Raw genomic sequence first — 22822 nt, 5'->3', positions numbered from 1 at the left:
TGGAGGAAGCACGATTGGATGGCTTTGTTGATGTGGGACGTGAAACTGAGGTTAGAATCAAATAGGACGCCTAGATTTCTGGCAATGGGCTTTACATTTATGGATAATGGACCGAGGATGTTGGCGGTGAGGCTGTTGTAGGGATTTGGAGGGTTGAACAGTATGATTTCAGATTTGGAGTTGTTTAATTGTAAGAAATTTTGCGCCATCCAACAGTTCATACAGTTAAAAACAGATGCTAAATAAAACTATAAACCTTAGTTGGACAGGTTTGAGGAGGAGACAGCAGGCAGAAAGATAAATAATCCCTTTGTTGTCACTTTCTGATCATGTCATACAGCCCACGTAGATATCAGTGTGTTCTTACCTGCACTATAACATACTCCTTTGTATTTGACAATGTTTTCATGCTGGAGCGATTTGAGGATATCGATTTCCCGCTCAAAGTCCCGGAGGTGCTCAGCTGTACTGTGCTGGAGCTTCTTCACGGCCACCACCTCCCCTGTGCTGTCCTGCAGGGGGTCGTACCTGCACATCTCCACACTGCCGAAGTTTCCCTGCAGTGTGGAGTCAAAAGGGACAGAGAGATAAAAAGTTTGGATTTCACTCAGCAACAATTATCATTTTTAATGCAGCAAAACACAAAATATGATTAGTGCATAATGGTTCTTCCCCATCAGTTAGGGTGGAATTAATGAGATGCTGAATCACAAGAAGAATTAGCTGTTACAGAAAAACAATAAATATCATCAAGTTCGACAGTAAGAGTTCTTCAGAAATGATTTTCTTCCTCATCAAATAGTGCTGGACGTACTTCATAAGTGTGGAAAATATCATAAGATGTGATGGTAAGCCATTAGGCTTAATTTATCTGAACCACATTAATACATTAACACAATGACAGAAGTATAAATCAACTGTGGGGAGGGAGAAACTTTAAGGAACATTAGCAGATGTTGCACGTCTCTCATATCCAGCAAAATTATTTTTAAAGCATGAACAAACATTTGCACTGATACTTTTTAAGCTAGGTATCAAAACTGAAGATAAGTAATTAACCCTCCTGTTGTCTTCATTTACAGACACCAAAAAATATCATTTCTTTGCCTGAAAAAAAATCCATAAATTCAGCAAAAAAATTTTCCAAATTTCTGAAAATTTGCAAAACCTTCAGGAAGAAAATTCCAATAATTCCTTAAAAGTATTCCTTAAAAGTCTTATTTTAAAAAAGAAATCCCCCAAATTTGGCAAGAAAATATTTTCAAAAAAATCTGTAAAAATATTCCAAAAAAATCCTAAAAATATCTGAAGTGACAACATATGTCAGTAAAACTTCCAATATTTTCTTTAAGAACATTCACAAAAAAATCAACCAAAATCCAGGGAAATTTGCTGAATTTTGGTTGATTTTTTGTGAATGTTCTTAAGAAACATTTTTAACATTTCTTTTTTCCACCAAAAAATGTTCAAAGATTTCCCAAAAATGTTGAAAATGTGGACATCAGAAGTTTCACATTTTCAAACTTTAAAACGGGTCAATTTTGACCTGCAGGACAACACAAGGGTGAAAAACATACACTTGAAGTGATTATTTTAATACTTTGAAGGCAATAAAAGGAAGGACACTTTAAAAATATATAGTGTGTGTGCGTGAATGTCTCACTTTGCCCAGCTGCTTGAGAAAGATGAGGTGCCTCTCTTCAAACTGGGTGGGCTCCTGGCTCTCAGAAGTCCATGGGAAGCCAAAGCCTCGTGTCCTCCCGGGCACCATATCGCTCTCCACCAGCAGCTCATAGTCTGTAACAAGATGCAATAACAGTTTCTACAAAATCTGGATAAACTCCCAGATGTGAAATGTGTTGGTGTGGCACATAATTTATCTTCCTACCTGGCGTGAAGAGACTGTTGAGATCTCTGATAACTGCCCTGAATGAGGGTCGGTGTGAAGGCTCATAGTCCATACAGCTGTTTATCAGATTGGCCAGTTCTGTCCATTTGGGAGCTGGCAGCTGATGTCTGTCCTCGTAAAACAAATTCTTCTGCACAGGAAAAAGAACAAAATTAACGACCTGCATGTTTTCATGTTGGGTTAGACAATGATTGAAGGTGATGTAGTGTAGATGATATAATTATGGCAAATGCTATTAGACTGAAGAATAGAGTTTAAACATATGTATAAAATACATACGAAGTTAAGTGTTATATTAAAGAGAGGAAACATGACGTGTGAGCGGAGGAGTTGCATTTCTGAGAAAATACAGATTTATTCGTTTCATGGACATGGTCATTGAAGCCCCAGGCAGCAAATGTGTGGAAGGCATTATTAAGCATATGAATATTCTAGTAATCACTGATGTTTTGATGGTATGGTGTGTGTCTGTGGGGGACACACACAGCTGGAAGACCACGAACTATAACATGTAACTTTGGTGTGAAGATACATGCTTTGTAGAAGATGATATGTGGAGTACTCAAAACATAATGGTGTAAACTTAAAGCAATAAAACTTTTAAAAGAGGTGTATCAGAAACATAACAATACATAAAGGTATAATATGCATGAAATCTGTCTCAAAATAACAGGGCAAAATCTGAATATGTCTGGGCATGTTCTCTGCAAAACATGACCTAATGATAACCTAATGTCGTCTGTAAAGTGAAATCTAGTGGTGAAATATGATAATCTGATGTCAAGATCTGACAAAATAGATTTAGAAAAGTATAATGGTGTCAAAACTGTCACTCCTATCATACGCCTTATAGGCATGGAAAAATGACCAACTCTTGCAGCATAAAAGAAGCACAGCTCAGTATCTGTGGGTTTTCCTGGGGATGTTAATAAGTGCTAAGAACTACTCCTGGAATTTTGTTGACAATTAATCCTACTGCCCCCGAATGCTGACTTCTCTTGGAGATTTTTTTGAAGATCTTTAACATTTGAGCACAGTCAAATCTTAGACTCTGGCCCATGATTTGTGACTTAGATTACACTTCAGCAGTGCTACAGAGAGAGGATACCCAGTTTGCAGACATCCTTAAAATACAGAGTTTGTTATACTTTCTCTCTTGTACTTCTGATTTTAAAACAGAAATGCAGTGGTTCAACATTTTGTGAAATAGTGTTTGTGTTTTTTAAGAGCTAGATTTGATACCACTTTCATATGTGTAATAGTAGCTGCAGACAGCAGGCAGTTAGCTAAACCGACCAAAATAACAAAACTGTGGAGAACAAAAGTAAAAATAAAACAAGCAGAGGTCAAAAAGTAAAAATTGAACTTAACTAATTAACTTGTGATATTTCCTTTTGTAATTTGTCTCATAAACTATATGTAAAAAGGACCCTGGGAAATGTTTTTTGTCCATAATCGGAGACATCTTTGGTTCAGTGAGACCAGGTGACTCTACTATTGGCAGTTCATTCATTTCATTTTCAAGAACAGTCAAGCAGCAATAATCAATTGATTCTTTGTCTTTGTGACCTTGGAGCAATCCAGTGTGCTGAGTGGTTTGTCTCCACCGCTGCAGATCTCCCATAGGGTGGTCCCAAAGCCCCACTTGTCTGTGGCTAAACTCAGATTTTGGGGGTTTTCGATACACTCAGGGGGCACCCAGGGAATTCGCTCCACTAAAACTGAACAACACATACAGACATAGAGGAGGAGATACAGACAGAGAGTATAAGTTATAAACATACAGCAAAGAGGGAGAAAATGAGAGAAAAGTTGACCAGATAGTGCTCCTGTAACTGATATGTACTATGTTGGTGCACATTATTCCCACATGGCATCTCTCGGAGGTATATTTCCAAGACAGTACATGAAACCATGTTTCTCACCTTCTCTGGGCAGCACAGTGATGCTGATACCAGGATCACTCAGCTTGATGAAGGGCAGGCTGCCCGTCTTCCGATCCTCCTCTCTGATCAAGAGAACATTCTTGGCACAAACATTTCCATGAATGAGGTTCTTATCCTCCTGTGTGCACAAATGACAGAAAACTGATTAACATCTCCGTTAAATAAAGGAAATCCAGCCTTGTCTTTCATTTGACTGTGTGGAAATGTGTCTGTCCTATATAAACTACAAAATCTGTTGGAGGCAGACTGCATTGTGTTGGTAGTCTTACCAGGTAGTGCATAGCCCAGGCTAGCTGCTTGGCCACTTCGAGCTTCCAGGTGATGTTCACACAGCTTTTGTTCTTCTTCAGGTATGTGTCCACTGAACCAAATTTACCATACTCCTGCACCATGATGTCTGACAGGGAGGTTAGGAGGGAGATTGCATTATTTACAGTTTATAATTTATTTGCTAATATCCATGTAGAATGGATTCACAACAAAACTTTACTGAAAAAACATAAATTTAACCAAGTTGCCGCTGATTTCCTGTTTTTGAACGACATGTTGACATCAGTTACAGACAGAATAGTTTCCATCCATTGCTCTTTTCATTTTTAAAAATCTGTTTCAGCTCAGTATTCATAAACCTCATTTTGGTTTCTTCAGAACTATAAGGCTATCAGCATATGCAACACATGCTCTTATTTACATGAAAAAAAGTTTGGTATACCTTGAAATGCAATTCATCAATTTTTAACTTTTCTTTTGTTTCATTCTAATCTTGTTTCTACTGTCCTGGCTACGATTTCCCTCCTTTCAGAATTTGCAAAGGCTTTAAGGCACACTGTTTGTAATTGTGCGTGCAGTTGCAGGTGGAGTAAGACTCAAGATTATGGTAGCCCCTTAGTAACTTGCTGATCCCAGGGACTTAATCCGGTCAGAACGGAGGGTCAGGTGAGGATGCAAAGCGTGTCAGCAGGTCAGAAGCCTTTTTCTGTTGGAGCGTCTCTAACGTCAGCACAACTGTTTATACTTTTTCTCTTTTAGGAGTCTATTTCTATCAATTCCTTGTGGATATTTGACTGACCACTTTACTAGGTAAAATAAAAGATTTATTGGTCATGTCATCACGCAGAATGTAAGCACGCCACTGTGACTACAACCTCAATGCTCAGTATATATGTATATATATATATATATATATATATATATACTTACTCTCGTCACCGCAAACACAAATGCCATAGTTGAGGAGTAAGTGCTTGTGGGATAGCTGGCTCATCATACTGGCAGCTTCAAAGAACGACTATGAGGAAGAAAATGACAGAGGAGAATGTTAATGTGGACCTTATAAGCTATTGTCTTGATTATTTCATTGGATTCACTTTATTATTGACTCATTCGATCATTCAGCAAACCTCTGAATAGCTGCGGTGAGCCTTGTCCAGAATCTTAATAATGACGTCCATCTGGTGAACCTCTCCGTAGTCTCCCAGCTCCTTCCTCACACCGCAGAAGATCTTGGTGAAGGTTCCTTGGCCCAGACTGTCATTCTGAAACACAGTTTAATTGTTGCATTACAAAAAAAAAAAAACACATTGGAAAGGAGTACATTTTCTTAACTATTCTCTAACCAATGTCATCTGCTCATAAAGTCGGGATGTATTACTGAAAGTCAGCGCTGAGATAAGGCTGACTTTGATTTATTCTTGATAAAAATGTATGGAACAGAACTTATATTAGCAGACTGACACAGATTTTGTCATCTGAAATACAAAGTATAAGACAAGCAAAAACTGGAGGGGATGTACTATAACTTAATCTCAGTTACAAAGTCAATACAGGGATCCTCCCAAGCGTCACAAACCCCAAAGATGAGAAACTAATACAATAAATCTTCAAGGGTCTGCAAATGCAGCCCAGGAATCAAGATTTTGTTTCATGTTGTGCTAAGATACAGATTAACGGAGAAAAATTAATTAATTAAAAAAATAAATAAATAAATAAATAAATAAATATATATATATATATATATATATATATATATATATATATATATATATATATATATATTCTTTTCAGATCTCAAGGGTGTCAAAGCTCTAAACCAAATCTACAAACAAGTGGAAGTTCAAAACAGGAAGTTTAAAAAAGAGATGGTGAATCTGTTGAACCCTGAGTCCAAAGACAAAATAATAATCCACAATAAATGCACGCTTTACTCTCTGACTAGGGAAACGGCTTGTGTGGGTTTCCTGTGATGGACCTGTCACACAAAACCTGAAATACTTAGATAAGAAAAAAATAGGGTGAGACGGAAATGGGATAGTCAGTAAGGCAGTGTAAACATGGCTGAGTCAACACACTGAATGCACTTAATGCAATTGATGCTGAGCTACAGTAGGCAGATCAATTTAGTAAGCAGCAACTTCACTGACCCTACATGAGTCCTTCTTGTCCTCTCTGATCAAAAAGTCTTTAATATCCTTTCAGTATACAGTCATTAGGGAGGAAACTAGAATTCTGCACCTTGTTTTAGCTCTGTTTTCAGGCTTTAGTATTCTTCAGAGAGAGGGCATTCCTGTTGACTGTTTTATGAATGAAGATATGTATGCACTTTCTTTTATATGGTGGAAAGAATGATTCAATTGCAGACAATCCTGTAGGGAAATGACTGACTAGTAGAACTACTCGCACAGGTCACTGTATTGAATTATGATACTGACTTAGTGTTGCGTGTGCATACAGAGTGTGTGCATATAGGAGAGCTGAAGAAGGAGGACTATATTCTCAAATTTCCGTAGTTTGGTTTGCTTTATCCAGATTTCTGCCTACAACAGCTTGGACATTTATTTTTGGATTTATACTCAGTGTTCTTTCACAATTACAAAGACACACACCTTTCACATATGCGCAGTTCTTGCTCAGATTGGCACTTTTGTAAACCTAGAACTTATCTGTTCTGGGCAAAATAGTAATAATTTTCAATACAATTTGAGTTTCCTGCAAAACAATATCCGTATGAGAAACAAGACATCCCACATCTAGTCCTATACACTACAAACTTTGGAAACTGGATAACTGACCAGGCCTGCTGTGTGCAATCTGTTTTCTGCTGTCAGGAGGAGCTAAAGCAAGAAGTCAGAGAGGGTTATCTTACGATGACAAGGTCCTCTTTTCGGATCTTGTGGAAGACCATCTGGCTGATGTGCTTGTGGAGTGAAGGAGACAGAGGAATTTCTGCCCCTTGATTATTTCTACACACCAGCAGGTTGGATTTATCTGAACAAAAGTAAAGACAAACAGCTGTTAGGATCAGTCAAGGTCAAATTCTTACATCTGAGTAACAGGGTCATTAATTTTCAGCGGTTGACACTTAAATGACAAATCTGTGCAGAATTCTTATTCTTAGTTATGAAAATCAGCATTAATAAAACCTCGGGGGTTTGTTTTTGGCCCTCACCTTTAATCAGAAATGTGATTTTCACATTTGGAAACCTGGTTAAGGAACTATTGAGTCATTAGGATTCATTAGTAATTCCATTAAATCCCCACAGAGATATAATGGTTATTTTTTTGCTGAGAGGCAGTAACGAACCTACTTTAGGCCCTGTTCAAGAATGGCATTGCTTCTGCTGTTAAATGCTATACAATACTAAATAAATATTAATACATGTCAGTGATTAAATATTTCTTCACCAATTCTCATATTTGGCTTCACCCTCGATGATGTGGTAACTACTTATACACATTTATGTTTGAAAAGCTGACATGGGAGCATTTGAAAAGCAAGACGGAGCTCTAAAATGAAACCTAAGGGAGGTCATTAACAGCTACCATGTGCTGGATGATTTTAATGCTGAATACTGGGTCCAAGAACTACAGCTTCCAAGTGCAACTACATGAGCTATGATGTGCTAAAGTCTAACCAAATCGAGCCCCTGAATCAAGATGCAGTGCTGTACAGTATGCATTATCTAAAATTCAACAGGACAGGAACAAAATAACAAATTAATAGTGCCAAAGATTCCTATAGAGACACCTGTAGAGCTTTAAACTTTGTACATTATGCAGGATGCATGCTGGATAACATTTGTGAGCTTCAGATTACCGGAAAAAAGTATTCTGGCAACTCTGACCTTATTTTTATGTTGTCCATTTATTCCTACCCCCACTTAGAAATACAATACATACAGCTTTTAACAAGTTTGATAATAGATCCATATTCCATATAAAGAATGCTGTTAACCACATTTGCAGCTTTACAAAAATTGTTTTTAAAATGTTTTTAAAAGAGCAATCATTTTGAATTAACAGGTCCCTCTATGTGGAAACATCTTTACTGACCCATTCATATTTTGAAATGAGAATTTCATGCATTTCACTTTGTATGCGTTCTTTTACATGCTAGCTTGTCTATCCGTCACATATACATGCATATTTGTGTGGATTTGAACTCTGACCTTTGGGACTTGGTGGGCAACACCTGGTGAGCTGAAACGTGTACCCATCAGTACGGAGCGCTTCCTTTTGGTAGCAATGCAGAAGTTCCCTGAGAGAGCCAAAGCTCCTCTTGGCACCACTCAGAATGTACTCTCCTGAATCCGTCTTCATGATCTGACAGTGCTTATAGTCCACCATAGTCTCATACTGAAAAGCAAAAGAAAAATGCTCACAGTTGAGTTGTGCTGAACATGTGAATATTATTCTAACTGACTACAAAGGATGCTCCCTGTGTCTCTTACTGTATGGTCTGCCCTCATGGGGAAATCGAACCTTACTGCTCCCTCAAGTGGTTGTAAATGTGATCAATACTTAAGAAGGTACACATACGCATTGTCTGCATTTTGGAGGACCAGCGAATGAATACAATTTGCTTTTTAGGAAGAGCTGAATGCAGTGATGTAGCAGTTACTGTGAAGTTAAACATCTTCCTTTTTACTTGCACAACAACTGTCTGCAAAGGAAGAGATAATCTGACAGTCTGGATGCCTGCAGTCTTAGGCTGAAGAAGCAAGTATGTAATGTCAATCATTTAGCAGACTGCCTGTATGTAAAGTCACATTTTTAAAATGTAGTATTTCACACCAGTGATGATCAGAATAGGACTTACCCCCACCACAAAGGACATAAAGTACTTGTCATAGTCTCTGGGACTGCAGCGAAGGATGTAAAGGCCCTGGTGGTTACCGGAGCGATGCAGTTTACCAGTTGTAAACTCCACTCTGTGATCAAAGAGACAGAATGTGTTTCTGGGTGTGTGAATGGTCTGTAGTTGTGAATGAGAAAGAGAACATATATGACATGCTGTATTTGTACTTTGGTGAGATACTCACGACACAGGGCCATGGCAGTAGCTCTGAATGCACTCCAGAAGTCTTGGTGGAGCTATTTCTTTACACAGGTAATGATGTGCATCTGCGACCAGTCTGTAATATCCATCAACTAATGATACAAATGACAGGGCCTCTGAGAGCGAGTGAAACTCCAGTTCCTTAGTGGTCACACAGACAAAAAGAGTAATGAGGGGATATTCAGGGGAAATTAAAACATCAAGAGTCTGATTTAAATTTTAAATCAATGTGAGCAATAGCTGAACTGCAATTCATTCATTTACGCAATTATCTTACAAATCTGTGGACTTCAAATACAGAAAACTCTAAGAAATTTACAAGCTTTCAAGCACCACTGTTTACTTCAAGAAGTTTAAACATAAATATGACCTAAAACATTATCAAGCCTTAAAAAGTAGATAAAGAGAACCCAATTACATATTCAAGACCAATATAGTATACTTGGTCATTTATTTAGTGAGGAAAAATGATTGGTTATTGCATATCTGTGCGTGGCAAAAGGATGTGGCCCTCTAGAATTAGTAGGTATTTGAAGGTGTTAGAGTCAGCTGTTTTCAACTAATGGGGGGACAATCAGGTGTAAGTGGATACCCTGTTTTACTTAAAGGACAGAGAGTAACTGTGGAAGTAGCAGTGTACCGTGTGACAAAGAAGTTTTCTACTTCAGGACTGAAAAACAGTTGTTGATGCTCATCAAGCTGGAAAAGGATTCTAAAGTCATCTCTGAAGGGTTTAGACTCCACCAATCCACAGTCAGATAGACAAATGGAAGAAATTCAAGACTACTGTTAATCGCAAGTAATCAAGCAAGAAGTCCTTCTAAAAGCAAGTCATTAGTCAATGTGGTCACAAAGGAACCCAGGTAACTTCTAAACAACCAAAGTTCTCTCACACATTGACTGACGTTAATGATCAGCAATCCACCATCAGGAAAACACTGAACACAAGGAGAAAGTTACTGCTCTCCAAGAAGGACGTTGCTGCCATCTGCAGTTTGATAAAGATCATGTGGAAAAAAATGTTTTGTTGGAATGTTTTGTTTGTCTGAGAATCCTAATGTTCAGACAAATAAAACCATGACATTCCAGCATATGAAATTTATCTCATCTGTGAAACATGGTGGTGATAGTATCATGGTTTGGGCCTGCTTAGCTGCATCTGGATCAAGACAGCTTGTCATCGTTAATGGAGCAAAAAACTCTGAATTATACCACATCTGTTTGTGAACTGAATCTCAAGGGAAACAGGCGTACAAAACTGATCAACAGTTCCTGGAAACCTCTAGCTGCAGTTATCTCTGCATTATCTGTAAGGGCCACACTCAAAGCAAAGGTTCGCATAGTTTTACCGCTCACAGATAAATATATGTATATGAAGATATTGGATAATTTACCTCAATAAATAAATTATGCTGTGGGCATACAGAACTCTGATACCAACGACACTAAGTTTAACTGTTTATCCTCATGTCCATAACTAATCTATTCAAACAGGTAAAGAAGAGATCAAGCTACCTGACCACATGGAAATATGTATGTGGAATATTGCATTACTTAGTTAGCACACAGCAGTGAAAATGTTTATTTAAGAGTAAAGCCAATACTTATTTTACAGTGACAACAGAGCAGGAAGAGTATTGAAGCAGCAGTCGTAGTATTAGTAGTAGAAATGTGTATAATACCAGAATATGGTTGTCCTGTCTGGTGAGGGTGACTATGCGACTCTCTGCTGAGCCTTCCTTATTGCCCTGTTTGATGCTGATGTCAATCACCGCTGGGAAATCGCAGTACGTCTCTAGCTCCTGAAGAAACAAGAGGAGTACAAAATCAATCAAAGTTTCTATTTCTATAGCCCTTTACAACAGTCCAAAGGGTGACCAAAGTGCTTCACAGTAAAAAACAAGAGAATAACTTAAAAATAATACATAATACATAGTTGTTTACATTTTTTATTAGATGAAGAAACATGTATACACGCTCCATCTGTCGGTAAGAAATGCCTATTCTAGCATCGCTCTATGGCAAATTAATGCATTACCATGGCAACATAAACCCATCTCCCAGTCCTCACCTCCTCTGCTCCCTTGTCCTGTTTCCCTTTTGACCGTTGGATGCCCTTGTTGCCCATGACCACGATGGTAACCTCTTGTGAAGAGAGGTTGGTGACTTGGAAGCGCTCAGAGTAGAGACAGGGAAGCAGCGTCTCCAGATTGATCAGGTATTTGAGCTTGAGGTTAGACACTGTGGTCTTGCATTCGATGAACTGCTGGATGAACTTCCTGAAGCGGTAGCGGATTCTCTTCCGGGTCAAGATGTTATACTCTTGGATGCGGCTTCGCATGCATCTCGGCAGGAAAGACTTGTAGCTAAAAGCAAGGAGGAAGTCAAGTGGGTGTGAGATGGAAGTAGCAATTACAAAAAGACGAGGGGGTGAAGAGCCAGTTCACATAGAATACATGTATTCAACTGATCAGAATCGGTAAATAATTCTCCTGCTCAAATAATAATAATAATATGAAGGAAAAATACAATTTCAAGTATGGAGACACTGCAGTCAAAGCACAGATCAAATATTCCAGCTGCATTTTCAACTAAACCATTATCTCACAAATAATTCATTCAGCTGCATGAACACACATAATGAAAGTATCCTGATGTCACTGTGGAGCCTGTCACACCGCTCTCAAATCATTATTCATGATCTGTACCACATGCACACCAGCATGAGATCTAGAATTTCACATCTTTTTAGGTACAAGACAGTGCAGTGTTCCTCAGTATTTTGGTTATTGTAATATAATACAGGAGGAACAATGTTTTTCATCACTTTTTAATACACAACAATGTCAGTATATGTTACAAAGAAAGGGGAAAAATGTGAACCAAGTGGAGTGAACATTTATTCCACTGATTTTGTGTCTGCATTCATCTTGATTTTAGCCACATTCCCATCTCATTTGCAGTAACAGGGATCTGACCAGATGTTTACAATTCTTCAGTCCCTGTTCTGTTTGTTTGTTTTTGAGTGTGTGATTTGTGTTGGTGACAATTTTCCTACCCCAAGTTTAGGATAAATACTGTGTGAAAGCAGCAACAACCACTACAACATGATATTACATTTGGTTAATATCTCCAGTGTAGAAGCATATCCTACCTGTTATCATTGTAGATGTCCACTGGTGACTGACCACTCTCTTTTGCAAGCCTCATCATGTCCAGCACAGCCATGCCCAAGCACTCCTCCTGGGCCTCATGGCTCACTGGAATATGAACCCAGCCATTCAGAAAGTCACTACGCCACTAGAATAGGCAAAAACCACACGCAAAACATCTCATCAAATGATATCAGGTGAGTGAAGGAAAGAAAGAGAGGACTTAAACTAGAGAAGGGGATGGATGAGGCAGTAGATGGCTAGACAGATACAAAATATATTGTAGTAAGAGAGCAAAAAGCTTGATTCACATGTGAGGAGGCTCTACATATACAGAATGAGTTTCTACAAACATAGAAAAACATAGAAAAAGTCATACAAGAGTAAAAGAGAAAAGATTTGGGCGTGGATAGCTCAGCTGGCTGAACAAGCGACCCATAAACAGGGGCTGTAGTCCCTGACTCAGCGGTCATGGGTTTGAATCCAGACTATGGTCATTTATGGCACGTCATTCCACTCCTTTACCCACATTTCCTGTCTCTCTCTTCACTGTCCTTTATATAATAAAAGCAAAAAGGCCAAAAGTATAAGGCAGACAATAATCTCTGTGTGGGACATGAACATCTAGGTTATAATAAGAAAGTTCAATATTTCATCTGAGTTATTTGGACTGCGCATGAAACAGACACTCTGCAGGTCAATCTGTTGACATGCAGCTCTTGTTGCCAGTGTGACACTGGAGATAAAAACTGAGCTGAACAGGGCTGCATGTGTGAGGTTTGCACAAGCATGTGGGGAAGAAAAAAAAAAGAAGCAGAAACTATTTAAAACACACAGTCACACACACACACACACACACACACACACACACACACACAAACACACACACACACACACACACACACACACACACACACACACACACACACACGCACACACACACACACACACACACACACACACACAAATATGCATATGCATGCACAGACACAAAGGAACTCAAAAGGAACACTGACATACCCTTGTTCTACATTTATGCTTCTTAAACACTCTTACTACCCCACTTCCTGTTTTCTGCACTTGTACAAAGAATGGGCTGACATGACAGATAGATTGGCAGCCAGTCAGAGAGACAGGGAAACTAGCACTTTTTATCTTCCCCTAACAGTTTTGCTTATCACATTCAAAACACAAACTGGGACAAACAAAGAGAGGTTGAGTAAGTTAAGTCAAGAAGGAGGCTTTAGTCTTAAAGACGCTGCTCTCTGGTTTAAGGAAATGCATGCAAATGATCCTGACTAAGAATGCATCTAATTTTAAAAGAAACACATACAAGGACAGAAAAGTATTACCTGAGAAAACTGGTATGCCATGACACAATCATCCATCACAGGGCTTTCCATTCCTTTGGACAAGCCGTAGCGATGGGCGTAGGATGAATTGCTGCTGTTATACCAGCCAGGAAAATAATATCTGGACAGACAGAGGGACCACAAACAGTCAGGTTAGAGATGGAATCCAAGCAGGAAAAAACATCTCAGACAGATTAAAGAAATGAAAAAAACAAAACAAAAAACTGCAAAATAACCCTGTCTACCTGATTCTGAAGTGCAGGGTCTCATTGGCTGAGTGATTCACTTTGAAGATGTGGTTAGGAGGGAACCATATCCGGTCACTTTCCCTCATTAGGCCGAACAAGCTGCAGTAAACTGGACCGATGCCTGGAGAGAGGATGAAAACAATATACATTTTATCAATCACGACTGACTCAAGTGATTTTTACTATACAATAATACAGTATAGACACTTTTACTGTGGCACCAAAAATCATTTGATCTCACTGGACCTTGTGCTCCTACGAGAACTGTTGCAGAGACCAGTGAGTAAATCAGCAAAAGTTTTCCTTTCACTCGAATTCACAGGCATGTGGAACATCCTGTGTGTAACTCCAAAGCTATGACAAAGCCAAATGGTGTATTCATTTATGATACTCAAGTATTAAATGAATAAGAATTTTTCACATCTTTTTAGTGCTGTTCACTGCACACATTACCAAACCACACCCCACAAATCAATCCCTAAATATGAGAGTAATTGCACAAAACAATTTGCCAATAATTAAGATATGCAATCTTATCATATTTACGAACACACAGCTTATACTGTCGTAGCACTGTAGACAGCAACCGTGTTCTGAAAGTGACGCATAATGACGACCAACTGGCTTTTCTCAGCAGTGTACTTGAGGGCAGTATGCATGATTTTTACTCCGTCATCAGATGGCCATAGCCTACTTAAGAAGAACTAAGTTAGTAATTGCTGGAACACCAGCCCCATTTCTCTAGCTTTTTGTTTTTCAGTCATTTCCACACTTCATCATTTTGTCTTCAAAAAGGAGCCCCAACATTTGTAAGGTGTTTCTCTTTCTTCTCTGCCAAGTGGGACAAGCGGATGTAAAATGTCATCACATGGCAGGAAGCGCCCTCGAGGTTGAAGCAATAGCTTGAGGACAGGACAGCTATCTAGGAGGAAGTGTGCTCAACCACAACAGGGAAGTAAAGTCAGTGTACAAACAAGGTTGATGTACTAGTGAGTTCAGCCTTGTAGTATTTATAACTATATCACATGCTGTACTAACCAAAAGGAATAAGATATTTTACTTTCACGCTTTAAGAGCTGAGATTCACCGCATTATACTGTAAGCCACTCAGCTTAATGATATAATTCTTATGATTTTAATCAAAGGTTGAAGAATTTAACAGAACATCAAAAAATATCTTTTTATTTAACATACATTTTAACTTCTTTCTGTGTGAGGATTAATAAAAATATGGTACTCCTCCAGTCCTAGTACGATTGCATTCACGATCGCTGCTAAGAAGATGAATGTATCTGACTTCATCCTGGTGGAACCAAGATGTCCTGAACCAGCCATCTGGATGAGCAAATTTGAAACTGGTGGCTATGTAAAAACTAAACCACATACTAGGGCTGGGCGATATGGCCTCAAAAAAAAATCTTTGATTTTTTCACAAAAAAATCCCGATTCACAATTTATCCGACTTTTTTTTAACCCCCTACCTAATCTCTGCACACTTAAGTCCCGTCTACTTTATGCAAATGAGCTGCAGCCCTCTCCAGGTAAACACACCGAATCGCAGCGGGAAACGCACCGCAACCGGACCAGCATGCCACATGCGGGGCATTTCCTGCTGCGATCCGATGTGTTTACCTGGAGAGGGCTCCAATGTGCCTCAAATGATAATAATCATGAGATATAAACGTGTCAAGGTGACAGTAGAAGGCCAGTCCTGACTTTACAGCAGATTAACTCATCATGTTAGCGTCGCTGCTCTGGATTTGTATCGTTAGTGCAGAAATGTGGCTCTCTCCTGTATGCTGCCCGGCAGGTTAATGTCCGACCTGCTCCATCTCTGTGTCGCCCTCCCTGTTATTGGTTATTGACTATGACACCCTATCAGTGGTATTGACAAGTGTACTATGATCACATGTTGGTAATTCATACAGTGTAAAGTGAAAACTGACCAATTGCTTTGCGATGATTGTTTGAGTACTAATCAGTTTCCTAATGTTGACTTTACATTTGTCTATAGGACCAAATACTTACAAACTTTCTGTTCAGTCAGTGTTGTGGTGAGCTTACCTGCATTTTTATTCTTTTTGCTGATTAAATTTTTAACCAGAGAACTAGAGATCTACTATCTATCGCATATTGGATGCGGCGTGCGGAGATCCCACGCATCGTGAAATTGTCCTCAAACTTATAAACTAGGCGTCAGTGACCTAAAACGAGGACAGACTCAGCTGCTGCACAGATTATTTCTCGCCTCAAATGCTTTCAGAAATACTTTTCGCTGACGTGTTTTTGAAATAAAAGGGAAAATTTGCGGCCGAGCCGCTGTGTTTATCCGACTCATCTGTAGGACTGTCTGGCTGAAAGCTCGGTCACGTGACCACGTAGCGGCCTGCTGTTGCTCAGCGCTGTCATGTGACCATGTTGTGGTCCGCTAGTGACCGCCCGCCGTCCGTGCGATTTTGAGATGCAGTACGTTGCCGTGCGGGAAAATAGCAACTAGTGGACACGCACCTTTAGGTCTGCACCGCTCGCCGCCATGTTGTTTGTGTATCAAGCGCGGGGGGGAGGGGGGCGCGCACTCTGAACTACGGGAGCCCAGCAGGCAGGCGCTGGTGGCGGATGTTGATGACAAAATCGATTTTCATTAAAACAAGTCGACATTAAGTACAAAGTCGAATTAATCGATAAAATTGATTTATCGCCCAGCCCTACCACATACTAATATGCCCTGAATAATGAAACAGAGAAAGCCAGTGGCTAAACCATTACACAGTCTATAGGAGCATCTGACAGGAGGGAAGGTAATGTAGATGTAAGGATAAAAAATAGAAAAAGAAGGAGAAAGAAATGAAAAAGAAAGCAAGGGTTAGACAGCAAGAGAGGGAAAACAGACACAGAGTAGACAACTTCCTGATCTGGAGAAGAGAAGGCAAGAAGATAGACTTGTCCTTTTTGCACAAACTACACACTGGACTGACTTTGAGAGCAGAAATGACTATCCCAATTTCTTTGATAGGAAGTTTACGTGGAGGAAAGATTTTCACCTTAAAAAGACAGAAGTTAAGAAAACACAATACACACAGAATACTGTATGAATGCCATATGGACAAACACGACCAGTGATAAAATGCTTGAAAGGTACATGATCAGTAACTTTAAACATATTTACCGCATTTCAACATGACAGAATTTTCCGAAGGCACCAGAAGAAAGGCACTAAACAGCCAGTGGATTTCTTATTACATGGATGAGTTCAATCTAAACAATGGCTCAGTGGTGCAAATCCCTGGCCACTACGTTTTGAATTAAAGAGCAATCAAAATGGGTCCAAGTGACACAACAAAAGATGCAACTGGATGTGCAAATGGGACACTAGTTGGACTGAAAAGACAGCATGAAGTGTCATAATATGGTGTTGCAACCGAAACTTGTCAAAGCAACAATGCTCCTTAGCAGTGTTGGGTAGCGGTAATAATATTACTTCCCCAAGTACCAAGTTGTGTAATGAATCACTGGTAAATTTTGAGTCATATTATTACACTTACCCCCCAAAATAACTTGTTACACCTTAACTTTTGTTGCAACCCCCCGTAATAATTGGAAATGCAGCAATACAATCACATATCTGCATTAACTGCCATGACGAAAGAGGACAGGCACCATTGTTGTTAAGTAACTGCTATGAAGGTAATGGTACTAAGACTGTTTAAAACACAACCTCAAAACTCCTAAACACCTAATACAACAATGTGAAGCTTGCGGAAGTACAAGTACAGTACAGTACAGTCCACCAAAAGATGCTGTGTATGACTGTAACCCTACAATGGCTAAACAAGCAAAAATGGATTATAATCGTGGAGAGTTGACAACAAACATCAAAGAACTAACGAAGCTTGTAGCTGGATATGAAGTAGACAAAATGTTCAACTACCAACAGTCAGTGATTTGCAGGCTGTCTAGACAAAAATTATGCATTGATGGAAGCTGAGAAGGAAATAAAGACATGGCCTATGTGAAAACTTAAGATGCAAACACAATTTTGCCTATTGACAGAAATGTGTTGGCACTGGTTGACCTGTTTTTCATCTTGCCATTTTTTGGGTGGTGTCTACCTGTTTGAGCTCTGTTGCAGATTTTACTTTGGTCTTGACTATATAACAGATGATTGTCTCTCGTCAACTAGGAGTATTTTCCATACGGCATGTGCGTTTTTTTTTTTGTTTTTTTTTTAATCGATTCATAGATTGCAGAGAAAATAACTGCCAGTTTGACGCCTTTGCTACATTTACCAACCATTACACCAACATTCACACAAAGTAGCACAAGCGGAGGCTGAGTTTTGAAGAGAAAGGATTCAGTCAGAAATAGTTAAATGTGGCTTTTTTAAAACTTGTGTAACAATTTTAGTGGAGACTTATATAAGATTCTTCCAAATTACAATATTCTCCCTAATATGGCATACGGATGTCTGTACAGATTTAGTTTCCCAAGAGCTAAAAGGGTCAATTGTATATGCTGCATCCTCTTGTTTGCCTTTGGTGAGGGAAGTATGCTTTGAAGATGGGTTTTGGGATAGAAATTCAGCCTGTCACAGTTGGTTTAATAAGCATAATGCTTGTCCTAACTCACTTCATTTTCCATCCACTGCTATCAAAGCCTGAATGATGGACAAATTCAAGCAAGACTTTTGTTTTATGGTGCGACATATAGCAGACTCTGGCAAATTCGGATGTCAGAATGCTTTGACGAAGCAGGTAGACTCAGTTGGCCAATTTGGAAATGGTGAATTATTATTCTAGCTGTTTTTTTCAAACTATTTGTAGTACATTATCACACTACCAGATCATGACTACTTTACTCAATACTAATTTATTATACGTATCAGACTGGATTTTGATCTCCTACATACGCCAGTGTCAGTACATGTCCAACTCAACAAAAACTCCTCCCTGTCAATAATGAAAACATATATTAATAAATATGCATAATGAATTGCATATAAAGTTTAATATTTTAGTTAACAAGAACAACTCTGCACTCTGACTCATTTAGAGTTACAGCGGTTTCTCAATGATGTGTGCACAACCCAAACAAAAGCAGAACTTGACAGTGCTGCAGGAACAATTAGAGAGTGGCGAGATAAACAAGAACACAATCTAACAACTGAACTCTTCAAGAGGTTATGAACATGACTAAGGATTTACTAACAGAATCAACAGTCTAATAAACAGTACAATGTAAGAAATTACTACACTACATTCAATAGTTTTTCTTCTCTGCTTAGGACATTCTACGACTCTGTGGTAGCGTCTGCTATTTTCTATGCAGTGGTCTGCTGGGGAGCAGGGAGCAGTGAAAGGGACAGAAAGAGACTAAACAGACTGGTCAGGAGGGCTGGTTCTGTCCTGGACTGTTCCCTGGACTCCATAGAGGAGGTGGGTGAGAGGAGGATGTTGTCAAAGCTCACATCCATCATGGACAATCCCTCTCACCCACTGCATGACACTGTGGGGTCTTTAAGCAGCTCCTTCAGCAGCAGACTGAGACATCCACCCTGCAAGAAGGAGCTCTATTGCAGGTCCTTCATCCCATCTGCTATAAGACTTTACAACATCAGCATCACTGGCTGATGTTAACATAAACTGGACTATATCATTACCACCCCAAACCATAAAATTTGCACTGACATTCTTGCACTGCACATCTCTGCACTTTTAAACTTTATTTTTATTTTTATTTTTTCTGTTAAAAATTTTTTTCACCCTTGTATATATTGTAAATAAAGCTGCTGTAACAATGTAAATTTCCCCTGGAGTGGGGAGAAATAAAGAACTTTATCTTTATCTTATCTTATCTTTATTTCTCCTTTGTCTTCTTGTATACAATTTACTAGTAAATTCCATTGATCTTATGTTACACAACTGCTAAACAATCAAACTTCAGGCGAGTAAATGAAACTACATTTTGTGTGTTGAGGCAGACATGAGAACTGAAATCGTCGTGACTCACCACATGCTTTAGCTGCTTTGATGCACAGTTCCTCTGCTACGTAATCTCCAGCTGGAAACGTGAGCCCACTTTCTGAACACTTGGCCCCACCTTCTCCTTCATCGTTCCCCAGGTAGTAAAGGTGGACACTCAAACAGGTCGCTTCCAAGTCCGGCTTAGAGTCGAGTCCGGTGGCTGAGTCGAGGTCAAGCGGGAGGCCATTGGAATGTGTTGTGGGACTGGACGGAGGTGGATCCATGTTTGTTAGCAGAATACAGGCCATGTGCTGCTCAAAAAAAATCCACCTTTCAAGAGAAAAAGAAATAAAACTTAGAAATTGAGAAACTGAGAGTGAACAGAAAGGTCTAGGACACACTTCTGCTGGAGGCGAATTTCAGCAAATTTTCTGAGTGAATCCAGCAGTACTTTGCAACTCATATTGGCGAACCATTGACCATTTTGTTCTTACAGCATCGCATGGAAATTGACGTTTTTGAGATTTTAAAGAGACCTAAAACAGCAACTGAAAATCATGTGAATCATGTTGCTATACACAGAAAGCAGTTATCAATCAATACATTTATCAGCAAATTAAGATACTGTCTGTCACAAAAAGTGTGGATGATAGTATTAATGGAGAAAGTGGCATCTTGGATAGATTTCTTTCCATAAATATTAGATTTTTTGCATAAATTGAAGAAGACTGTGGTGGAAAAAGTTTTCGGACACCCTTAAAATTTTACACAATCTCAAATATGATCATGAAATAACTGTGGAAAAATCTTTTTTTTATTTCAAAGGGTGTGGCTGCATTAGACAGACACAAACAACTACAAATAATATTTTTTTGTTTACTGTTTACAACACTGGTCCATAATACGTGCAATATATGCAACTGCCACTACCTCATGTGCAATATCCAATATTCATCCTGTATATACGAACCACAGTTTCTCTCTTAATTCAAATCCACCTTGTCATTTTGTGTTTTGTTTTTATTATTACAAAGCTTATGTATATATATATATATATATATATATATATATATATATATATATATATATTTTTTTTTTTTTTTTTTTTTTTTTTTTTGTACTTTGCACTGTATGGCCTGCACCTTACCTTTCATTGCACTTGTTGCAATGACAATAAAGTGAATTTGAATCTAAATCTGATCTGAATCTGAAAAATTAACAAAACTAAATTCTACCAAAATGACCCAATACTTAAAATTTCTTATTTTTATGGAACCAATCAATTTCAAGTTTTTAAGGGCTTTTTTTAGGATTTGTTTAGTATTATGGCTGAGAAGAGTGCACCAAAAAGTGATTCTTAATGCAATATACATGCAAATGTATGGGGTGTCCGAAAACTTTTTCCACCACTGTAGATTTAAGAAGTTATCCTGCAAGTATTTTGACAGTCACATCAAAAATTTAAGCCAAAGATACCTATTTCAATATAAATATTGCATCATTTGTGAAATAACAAAAACAGAAGAAGAAGCTTTAAATATTATCACAAGGCAAGTTATCAAATGAACCCCAAAAGGGAAAACAAGCCTTCCTAAGAAAAACAGGGGAAAACTGAGATAGAGAGAGAGACAAGCCTCAGCACTGGAGAGATTTCCCTTGAAATGACTTACTGCCAAAGAGAAGTCATCAATTATCTGTGCTCCAAAGGGGAGGTAAGTAAGTGAATAAAACTGAATGCATGGTGTTTGCAGGCAGCATTGTACAGTGTATTAGCTGACGCTTCCTAGGCTTGTAGAGGTATTAATAAAAATGAAGTTGAATAAAGCACTTTACATTTGAATGCAAAAAACATTAAGAATTAAGCTGGGATAGAACTGTGCATTTATATCTGGCCCATTGACTCTGAAAATACTTTTCGCTGCTCAGTAAGCAAAGCATTTCAACCACACAACACTGGTAGATTTTTGGAGACCACAACTATTTGGAATGACTGACTAAGATGCCTTAGGTTTCTCTTATTATTGCCTTGGCATAACCATAAGCAGTTAGCTGACACTAGATAAGCTTATCAGAACCCATAAATTCTTAATATTAAAAGACTGAAGTGCAGCAGGCTTACAATAAAGTCTACATTGGACTGCTCTCAGCAGTTCTAGTTCCCAAGTGATATGTGAAAAAATGCACTTATTGTTATCCAGATGGACCAGTATTTGCTTAGTTCTCTGTTCCAGATTCTATCATTTTAATGATGCTGTCAGTGGATGTATATTTATCATGTGTTTAACAAGGCTAACTGTCTTGCACATGTAATTCCTCAGTCCTATGACAGGACAGCAACTGATACATGTTTTTAATATCCCCTCTGGAGAAATGTTTAACATCTTCCACACTGGAAGTTCCCAAATCAAGTCCAAATCACACCTATAACAAAGACGCACTCAGCACCATTTTTTAAGCTTGCCAAGCAAAACACATTTACTAAAGAGGTTGCACTCCTACGACTAAAATGGATGTAGCATTTGTTGTGCTTCATTTCTGTTGCTTCACATTTGATAGAGCTGCAGTGGAAAATTTTTAGAACAGGTTCAATAACATCAGTGTCACTGACTCAGTTTTTTCAAATTTCTGTCTGGCCTAGTGATAAAAACAAAGAGACTTACTGTAACACAAAACATATCAGGCATCTATAGAGCCCAACATTGTTCATTTTGGCCTCACATTTTCCAGGTGTTACTGACTGAATTTAGGGAAGTTTTTTCATGTGGAAATGTAAAAAAAAAAAAAAACAAAAACAAAACCTTGTTGAGAGTTTAGGGGTTAAAAGACCATGTGCTGTTTTTGTGACCACTGATAAGTGTGTTATTGCAATTTCTTCACTGACCACAAACTAGAGCACATAAGAAACATCAGACTATGGGTC

General features: G+C 38.6%; 1 protein-coding gene across 2 annotated transcripts in view; it reads right to left on the bottom strand.

Moving 5' to 3' along the window:
- The window catches only part of LOC111573731 (tyrosine-protein kinase JAK2-like), a 38951-nt gene that overhangs the window by 7133 nt on the left and 8996 nt on the right, over positions 1–22822 (bottom strand). Inside the window, exons 2-19 of one of the 2 annotated variants that reach the window (XM_023278031.3) lie at positions 19949–20232; positions 13940–14063; positions 13695–13815; positions 12345–12490; positions 11262–11556; positions 10873–10992; positions 9174–9331; positions 8951–9062; positions 8301–8487; positions 6998–7119; positions 5256–5390; positions 5056–5143; positions 4125–4252; positions 3835–3973; positions 3479–3630; positions 1889–2039; positions 1664–1797; positions 368–557 (exon numbers count right to left, since the gene is read on the bottom strand). In XM_023278031.3, coding sequence (XP_023133799.1) covers positions 368–557; positions 1664–1797; positions 1889–2039; positions 3479–3630; positions 3835–3973; positions 4125–4252; positions 5056–5143; positions 5256–5390; positions 6998–7119; positions 8301–8487; positions 8951–9062; positions 9174–9331; positions 10873–10992; positions 11262–11556; positions 12345–12490; positions 13695–13815; positions 13940–14063; positions 19949–20210 — 2764 coding nt within the window. In that variant the 5' untranslated portion in view covers positions 20211–20232. Of the gene's footprint in view, positions 1–367; positions 558–1663; positions 1798–1888; positions 2040–3478; positions 3631–3834; positions 3974–4124; positions 4253–5055; positions 5144–5255; positions 5391–6997; positions 7120–8300; positions 8488–8950; positions 9063–9173; positions 9332–10872; positions 10993–11261; positions 11557–12344; positions 12491–13694; positions 13816–13939; positions 14064–19948; positions 20233–22822 lie in introns of those variants that run through there. The other variant, XM_035951889.2, reaches the window with a different exon arrangement.

Source organism: Amphiprion ocellaris, chromosome 17, assembly GCF_022539595.1.
Source record: "Amphiprion ocellaris isolate individual 3 ecotype Okinawa chromosome 17, ASM2253959v1, whole genome shotgun sequence".
Classification (NCBI taxonomy): Eukaryota; Metazoa; Chordata; class Actinopteri; family Pomacentridae; genus Amphiprion; species Amphiprion ocellaris.
This window is presented reverse-complemented; position numbering and strand designations above follow the sequence as displayed.